The sequence below is a fragment of the Coenobita brevimanus genome, chromosome 103, assembly GCF_032717465.1.
Source record: "Coenobita brevimanus isolate Jiangsu-jjx chromosome 103, ASM3271746v2, whole genome shotgun sequence".
Lineage (NCBI taxonomy): Eukaryota > Metazoa > Arthropoda > Malacostraca > Decapoda > Coenobitidae > Coenobita > Coenobita brevimanus.
Genome location: NC_137056.1, coordinates 3,914,025 through 3,923,228, shown reverse-complemented (window position 1 = coordinate 3,923,228; position 9,204 = coordinate 3,914,025). Strand labels below are relative to the sequence as shown.

Below are 9,204 nucleotides of genomic sequence, written 5' to 3'. Positions count from 1 at the left end.
CAGTCATCTTCCCCTTTCCCCGTATTTATATCAGTTCCTTTTTTTCTAACAGGGTGTGATAATGTCCCTGAAAATAAGATCCTATAGCTGGTGCAGAAGGAATTAATTCATTGTTAGTCTTTCTCATTTTCTCCCTGTTTGTATTTTATTAGTCCCAATTTTAATTCCTTTTTTTTTTTCCTCTCTCTCTCTTTGTCTTCTGATCAGAGCGTAATGATATCCGTGGTCAGCTTGGGCTCGTGGCTGACGGGTTCGTGCGTGTCATTCCCTTCCGTGATGGCTTATGACCTAACTCACCACAACACCACCATCTTCTCAGGCACCATCAACCCCACGCCCGTCCAGTTCGACCTCCTGAGTGAGTTCTAGATTTTGTGATGGGAATGGATGTAGTAGTAAATCTTGTCTCGAAACAGTGTCGAAAACAACGAGATATTAGTTTGTGCGTTCTAAACTGTTCTGGCAAATAATAAGGTTGCTGGTCCTTATGTTGTTTCTGTTCTTGGTACTCTTACCTATGTCTGTCTCTTTTCAGCTTACTGATCTCTCCCTACTCTCCTCCCCCAAGTTCTCTTCCTGTTCATGACGTTTTTTCATATTCCTGTTCCCGTGCATTTTTTCATCCTCACAGTGTATTCCTTTTATTTTTCTTTTCGTGTTCTTGATCCTCTTCCCATTCCTACTGGTGCCCTTGTTTACAATCTCAGTTCTTATTTTTTTCGTGGTCTTGATTTTGGTCCTCTTCCCATTTTTTTTTTTTTTTGCAATCTTTCATTTACATTAATTTATACTCATTTTTTTTTTCTTGTTCATGGTCTTCCTATCCTGTTGTTGTTGTTCAGTTCCTCACAGTTTTCCCTCATCATTTTACACTCTTCTTCCAGGCTCCGTCGTACTTCTAGGTGCGTTGCTGGGGACCCTGCTGATGGCCCCCCTGATGGGGAGGCTGGGGCGGCGGGTAGGGATGGCCTGTGTGGGGATAGTTGCGGTGATGGGTTGGCTTGGAGTGGCGCTGGTCCCGTTCTTCTACGCCATTGTCACAGCCAGGTGAGGACTGAGGAGGGAGTGGGTGACAGGCACACAGCAGCCATGGTTTGGTCGTTCTTTAACTGTTTTTGCAATAGGGTCGTAATTCTCTGTTATACTGAGGCAGGACATACATTACTGTTATGTTTCTTTAGCTTTAAGAGTGGAATAAGTTTCACTTAATCTCTCTCTCTCTCTCTCTCTCTCTCTTATATATATATATATATATATATATATATATATATATATATATATATATATATATATGTATATGTATATATATGTATATATGTATATATATGTATATATGTATATATATGTATATATGTATATATATATGTATATATGTATGTATATATGTATATATATATGTATATATGTATATATATATGTATGTATATATGTATATATATATGTATATATGTATATATATATGTATATATATATGTATATATATATATATATATATATATATATATATATATATATATATATATATATATATAAAGTGGTAAAGTGGGCGAGTTCGTACACTGAAGAACGAGGGTTCGCGCCCCGCCAGGGTAATAAACTTTGGGAGTGTTCTTCAGGCCACGTACTGCATTGGCGGACACAAGTGGTGTTGTGGTTGAACCAGTGTCGCATACTATAAAGTATGCTTGCACCCAGTCGCCTTGCGCGGGCCGATTACACTTGGTTCACAGACTACACACACATCCAAAGCCACTCCAACATTACAGTTACACTTACAAGCACTTCTCACCCTACATACATTCTCTACCAGACAGCCTAAGCCACTTGGTAGAGATACATTGGCTGTATCGTCCCCACTTCGGTCGGGATAGGCCGGTCCTGCAGTGGACACTCAAACGTTTTCCCTCATCATTTTACACTCTTCTTCCAGGCTCCGTCGTACTTCTAGGTGCGTTGCTGGGGACCCTGCTGATGGCCCCCCTGATGGCGAGGCTGGGGCGGCGGGTAGGGATGGCCTGTGTGGGGATAGTTGCGGTGATGGGTTGGCTTGGAGTGGCGCTGGTCCCGTTCTTCTACGCCATTGTATATATATATATATATATATATATATATATATATATATATATATATATATATATATATATACAGTATAAAAATGTCTGTCTGTTTTTGTCTAACAGATTCGCGCTGGGTATAGGGCTGGGTGGCATGACTCTGGTGGCTAACGCATATTGTGTGGAGATTTCAGACGCGGAGATACGAGGCAGGATGAGCTTTCTTATATCCATCGGTATCCTGAGTGGTGAGTAACTTGTCTAGCTGTCTGTTGCATGGCTTATCTATCTGTCTTTGTCTCTACTGTGTATTTCTGTCTATCTATTTATCTGTCGGTCGATTTACCTCTCTTATCAACCAGCTTGTCTGTTTATCTATCTATATTTGTTTCCTCTCTCTATTGTACCTGTCTGTCTGTCTATATATCTGCCTATCTATCTGTATCTGTCTATCGTTGTCTATCTGTCTCTCCCTTCTCCTGCATACCCATTGTGCGGCAGGATGAACTTTGTAATAGCAGTTGCCTCATGCCGGGCTGGTCAGAGTTTTGCAAAAAGTTAGTTCCTTGTTGTTCCTATTTTTGCTCAATAGTGCGATGGGAACCAGTGCTAGGGATGACTGAGACTTAGCAAAATCTGATTGTTGACCCTTGTGCAGTCAGTAGACATAAATCTTAACATTCTTCCACCCCCTCCTCCTCCTCTTCCTCCTCCTTAATGTTGGCACCAAGAACTAAATCTTGGGTGTGGATTTGTAAAGTTGACATTTGTGTGTCGTAGTCTGGGGAAATGTTTGTTTGACACTCTCCCTATCAGTCGCGTTTCTTCTTTATCCTGTGAGGTGTGGCCACAACAAAAATGACCTCCAGGCGTTGCTGTCCCTACTCAGTAACGACCCCTCTCTTCCCACGGCACAGGTCAGGCGTGGATATTGTGTGTGGGCTACGACACGCGCTACTACTTCGCCGCCCTCATCACCCTGGCCCTTCCCGTTGCCTTCCTTCTGGGTCTGCTCTGGCTGCCTGAGAGTCCAACATTCCTCATCCTCAAAGGTGGGTTGTTGTGACAGAGTTTTTTTTTTTTTTTTTTTTTTTTTTTTTTTTTTACCCATTAGCCTTTTCAGGCCGATTACGTTTTGTATTTTGTTCTTGCTGCCTCCAGCTGATTGTATCCAGTTTCGCGTAGTGCCCGTGTAGTAAAAGGTATGGTAGAAGCCACAGGTAACCCCTCTAGAAGAAGGAAGAAGTAGAAACTATTTTTACTAAGATCTAACCAACGTGCAAGAGAAAAGGATAGAAAAGAGGAGGGCTCTCCCTCACCCACCTCACCATCCGGGAAAAATCAGAAAACACTATGCCTGATAGAAAGAACGGGCATGAAAGGGTCTCTCCTGAGATTAATAATATCATCCATAAGTAGCAAGACTTAAGAGGAAAAATGTCATCAGACTGAACAGGTTACAAGTCTCGTTCATTCATATTAAATACACGTTCATTGGGTGTTATTCAGAACCAGGTAGAAAGAGCTAGAGTCATTAGTGCCGCTGTATATGCATCCAGACCAGGGACGTGCATTTCAGCCGTCAGGTTATTTCAGCTCAGGTGAAGGAAACTCATGTCGAATTAGCTCCCCCTTCTTTCCTCTCAGATTGGTTTCACTTCCAGTTAAGCCCTTTTTTTTTAAGTGTATTTACATTCATTTAAGCCCTTTTGTGTGCATTTAGGTCTGCTTAAGCCTTTTTAAAGTGCAACCAGTCCATTTAGATTTTAGAGTCTTTTTTTAAATGTCTTCAGGTCCAGTTAAGTCCTTTTTTAAGCGCATCCAGATTTAGTTAAGTCCTTTTTAGGTGTATTCATATCCACTTAGGCCCCTTTTAAAGTGGATTCAAGTCTAGTTAGGCCTCTTTTTAAGTACGTGCAGCCCCTTGAAATCTTGACTCCATCTCATGGGAACAACCATTTTCCCTTTATTTGACATTTATTTTGATCCAGGTAGATGAAGTCGATCGTCACTACTTTTATACGAAATATATGTGTGTGTGTTTGTGCCTAAAACTCAGATCTCAATAAGCATTGATTGTAGAAGGAAAAGTTATTAATACAAGTTGTTTAGAGTCACAGCCTGAGTTTACATGTCAATCAACCAGCATTGGGAGTCGCCCAGGATGGAAACATAATAGACATGTTTTTATCTAACAGTTTTATTACAGTCTACCTGGCTCACAGATGGCGGGTAGTTTTGTATTTATTTATTATCGAACTGTTATATTTGTTTATATATATATATTTATTGTTTATTTTTATTTTCTTTTTATTTTTATATATCCGCTTCACAGTACCCATAATTTCCCGTCCGCAAACTCTCAGGGCGTGACGAGGAGGCCAAGAGGGTGCTGCGGACTCTGCGGGGCGGACACTCGGACATCGAGGCGGAGGTGGGGCGGTACAAGGCCCTGAACGCGGAGACGTCGGGCGAGATGGCCTCCTGGCGGGGACTCCTGCAGGGGGACATCTGGAAGCGTCTCCTGGTGTCCTCGTTTCTTTTTGTAATAATGAACTTTGCGGGTACGCTGAGTGACATTAGCCCGTTCCTTCTCATCTTCTTCCTCATTTTCATTTCGTTTCCTTTTCCTTTTTTTTCTTTTGTAAGAATGAAGGAACCAAAGGCGAAAAGCCTCAATTACTTTTCCTATATATATATATATATATATATATATATATATATATATATATATATACACACACACACAAATTTGCTCTAACCTGACAGGATCCCTAACCCCTTGCAGCTACATTGATGGCCAGGGGTATTCAGATTGGAGGTTGATTTCACTAGTAACCAAGTAGACATTCTCCTTTATATTCATGAATTTACGGTTAACTTGGGTGACTACAACGCGTTTACACTAACCTGACAAGGCTTCTAACACCTTTCAGCTCGATTGATGGCCAGGGGTATTTAGAATGATAGGTTGAAATGGCTAGTAACCAAGGAGACCCATTTTAGCTCATAACTAAGGCTCATTGAACGTCATGCAAACACGGATTAGTATTCAGGTTGTGAGAGTTGCCCAGTTCCGTCACATTAAAAAGGAAAAAGAAAAGGAGGGCGCCGAATCCCCTTCCCTCTGAGATCTCACATCAGTAGCTGTCATCTGCCTTAGTGACTCTCGTGCGGTCGGTAGGCATATTGATTTATTTTGAACTGTCACCCTCCCCAAGGAAATGAAAATGTTTGATGCTTTGCTTGTCAGTGGAGTTGCGCATTTGTTTCACTCATAATTTGTTCTGGTCTTCTTTTTTTTTTTTTTTCACTCGCTCACCCCATTTATTCGTATGCATTTCATTTTGTTTTAGTGAGTTGAGGGATAAAAATAAAGAAATGCAAATAATTACAAGAATTAGGAAGAAGGTGATAAAGGATGGTATAAGGAGAAGATAATGAATACGAACGTGAGTTACTTTACGCATCCGTCTAGCAACTGGATGAACCCAAATTTGACTCATTGAAGAAATCGTCAGGTGATAGTATGATTAATATGAAAAAATTGCGTCATCATAGTGAAGGGATTAAAGATACTTCCAGACCCCCTTCCATCCTACTTCCAGGTTACTTCGTGGTGAACAGCAACGGTTCCAGGATCTTCCAGGACGCTGGGTCTTCCATAAGTGGAAATCTGGCCACACTTATACTCGTCTTCATCCAGGTACGGTACTCACTTATTATGGGTTTCTCTCTCTCTCTCTCTCTCTCTCTCTCTCTCTCTCTCTCTCTCTCTCTCTCTCTCCCCTAGCTTAGTACCCAATGATCGCTCACTCAGTTTTTTTTTTTTTTTTTAGGTTCTTTGTTTACCATTCAGTACAAGCCCCAACACTCTGGGGAACACTGTCCTTGAAGGCCAAGCAGGGCGGGGTGCATGAGGAAAACAAAATCGGTATCATAGGGTATAGAAGGTACAGAAGGAATCATCATAACAAGCACAGTAATCAACAAAGTCATACAATGATACATGGTACAAAGTTGTCACAGTATCATTACATGTTTTGAAATGAGTGAAGTGGTACATAGATACACAAGTATGTACATAGGTATGGAAGAAGTAACAAAATACCATAGTTTATGCCAAAACGTCCTTTAGTAACCTTTCAGAGAAGATGTATTTTTAAGGTACCCTAAAAAAAAAAAAATCAAACTCTGTTTATACGTTACTGATTAGTCATCTAACATTCTAGTGAATTTAAAAGTATAGTAACCATGTGCTTACGTCAGCTGGGGGCTTCAGTTGTTGGCAGCATCATCGTGGACATCATCGGCAGGAGAAAAAGCCTGTTAACGTCTTTCCTCCTCATGGGGACGGCCCTCTTCGGCATGGCGGTGCATAATGCATATACTGACGTTGGAGGTGAGGGGCAGGACGAGGCTGGTGAGGGCAGTGGTGTGAAGGACTACGGCTGGGTACCTCTGCTGTGTCTGGTCGTGGCGCAGGCCGGGGGATACGTCGGCCTCTTCCCCATCACCTTCATGCTTGCTGCCGAGTACTTCCCCACCTGGATACGCGCGCAGGTAATTTTGGCCACTAATCTCGCTTTGCTCAATATTGGCATTAAGTCCTGCTCATATCAACGCTCCTTTTCCACTCCATCGGGCAGTTTATCGTGTGTTGTGAAGACGCGTCAGGGTTATAATTGCCTTTCATCATTTATTCATTTCCTACTCCTATCGTTATACCCACACCGACACAGCATAAGCCATCCCCGCCACACGAAAGCTATTGCCACACGAGTTTTTAGTGGAACGCTACGAATCACCCCGTATATGACATTTTCCCTCACGGATTGGGTGTTGTGTGCTCTTACGTTACCAAGGAGGCCTTACTGATGCTCGGAAAAGCTTGCAGAGGTCTACCAATATGGCTAAAAAGCTTCCAAAAGTATATCAACTTGGTTAAAAAGCTTCCAACAGTATCCAAGCATGTCTGAAAAGCTTTTAACAGTATTCCAACATGGCTTTACTTTTACTCCCCTCCCACCAGGTGATCATAGGTTTCATAGCCTACTGTTCCAACACAGTGGCTTTAGTTTACATTCTTTTCAGTTAGTTAAGGCTCCATTACTAGTCCAACGTGGCGCCTTTTTTATTTTTACATCCTTCCCTCAACCAGGTGCTGGAGAGGGACGCCTTCATGCGGTGGCAATGATATAACGAGGTCGCTCAACTTCCTTGATTTACAAACCTCCCCCAGCTACATATGAATTTCCCCAAAAGAGGATGATGAACTGTTGAAGATCAGCTTAAGCCTGCGGTCCACTGGGTTCACTATTCTGATGAATCTACTACTACTACTACCACCACCACCAGTACTACTACTACTACTACTACTACTGTTGATTAAGATTCCATTACAATTCCAACATGACATTTACTCTTCCTCCTTTTGCCCCAGGCGTTCAGCGTAGCCTTATGCGCGTTCTACCTGTCGGGAATGGTGTCGTTGCAGCTGTACTCGCTCATGGTGGAGGGCCTGGGACAATGGGGACTGTACACGTTCTACGCCTCCGTCTGCGTCATGGGCATCCCCTTCACGCTGGTGTTTGTGAAGGAGACCATGGGCAAGAGCGTCGGATGAGAGGAGCCATTTTGGAGAAGACGCAGTCAAGAATACGATTAATGCCCGTTTTCTGTGGGGCATCGGAGGCTTCACAGCATCTCCTCCTTAGCGATTTATATTGCATATTACACCTTAACGCTGTTTTATATATTATTTATATAGTTTAAATATAGCCATAGTTGCTGCAGTAACGTACAAGAGGATAAAAAGATGCAATAGACAGAATAAATCGCTTAGGAAGAGGCATTATTTGCAAAGGGATTAATTCCGTTGTATATAACTCCTCCAAGTCGAAAAGTATCTCCTAAACTAAACAAAAGCCTCTGAAAGTTGAAGGAATAAAACGTGAAATCCATTATCGGAGATGAGTGTTTAAGGGTCCAACACTGTTCCATTATGACTGCCTTCTTCATACCAGACATTCACTGTTGTCCTAATTTTTTTTTTTTTTTTTTTTTTACGTGATCGACTCTGGGCAAAGGCTTCAGGGCCTATTTCTTGGGGGCAGTGACCTATCCCAAGGCCCAGCAGTCGTCCTACACCTCCACATGTCACCAACAACATGGCGGCTATTCTTTTCATTCTGCCCTAATTTTTAAAGGTTCCAATACTAGGCCTATTCCAACATGGCACAGTTTGTTTACATCTCGGGCGTTCAGCGTACCTTTGTTTAACAAAGATACTGAACCCCCTGAGGAAGGGGGAAAAGAATACTTCCCCAGTATCCCAGCTTGTCGTAAAGGGTGACTAAAAGGGGCCTTTTTGTCTCCAGAGTTTCTTTAGTGTCCCCTTCTTCTGTTCCACTTCTGTTCTTGATATTTCCATGTTTCTTCCGGCCTTTATTTTCCCTGAATTCGTTTCATGGCATGAGTAATTAAGGATCTTCCATTGACATCCACCTTTCCCCCCTTTCTGGGTCAAACCTTTCAACCAACTGACCAATCGTCACTTCAAGGACAAGCCCACTTCTGCATCAAGACCACATCTACGCCAGATCCACTACCACGCCAAGTCACTATCGCCAAGACTTCTTCAGCGCCAAGACCACGTCAACGCCAAAGACCACTTCAACACCAAGACCGCGTCAACACTGAGACTGCTTCAGCACCACGACCAGTGCTATGACCACTTCAACACTAAGACCTCTTGAGTGCCAAGACCACTTCTACATCTTCCCCATTTCTCTTCCACCGCTAGTCATGTTATCTTTGCTTTAATTTAGTGCCATACGAGTATGGTCTTTGATATCTGGCGCTAGGAATCCATTAAAAAGCGCACGCACGGACGAGAGAGAGAAACCACCGTACTGAAAGGGCTAATTAATGGAGATTGACTCTAACCCCGTCACTAACCACAGTCTTTCCTCAGCTAAATAAAATCGTCTTGCCCTAGAAATAACGAAATAAACCAAGGCTCCGTACTGAAGGGTTTAGGACAGTGTGTCAGGCAGAACTTAGCTAGACCGGTTTTGTGAGGCCTATGTTTACGTAACGTCGTCCTGGGTCCTTCCCCCCCCCCCTCTCTCTCTCTCTACATAACTAC

At 42.6% G+C, this 9,204-nt stretch overlaps 1 protein-coding gene across 1 annotated transcript; it reads left to right on the top strand.

Annotated features, from left to right (window-relative positions):
- Positions 1-276: 276 nt before the first annotated feature.
- LOC145415569 (trehalose transporter 1-like protein) lies at positions 277-8,812 on the top strand. The gene is made up of 10 exons (XM_080284791.1): positions 277-358; positions 885-1,047; positions 1,931-2,041; positions 2,181-2,302; positions 2,972-3,106; positions 4,421-4,618; positions 5,663-5,760; positions 6,324-6,617; positions 7,498-7,671; positions 8,618-8,812. The coding sequence occupies exons 1-10, from the start codon at positions 277-279 to the stop codon at positions 8,810-8,812; spliced, it is 1,572 nt and encodes a 523-aa protein (XP_080140917.1).
- Positions 8,813-9,204: the final 392 nt, after the last annotated feature.

Coding starts and splice junctions, on each gene's coding strand:
- LOC145415569 (XM_080284791.1), top strand. CDS start 277: ATGGCTTATGACCTAACTCACCACAACACCACCATCTTCTCAGGCACC. Junction 359..884: donor CGTCCAGTTCGACCTCCTGA/GTGAGTTCTAGA, acceptor CTCTTCTTCCAG/GCTCCGTCGTACTTCTAGGT. Junction 2,042..2,180: donor GGGGATAGTTGCGGTGATGG/GTTGGCTTGGAG, acceptor TTTGTCTAACAG/ATTCGCGCTGGGTATAGGGC.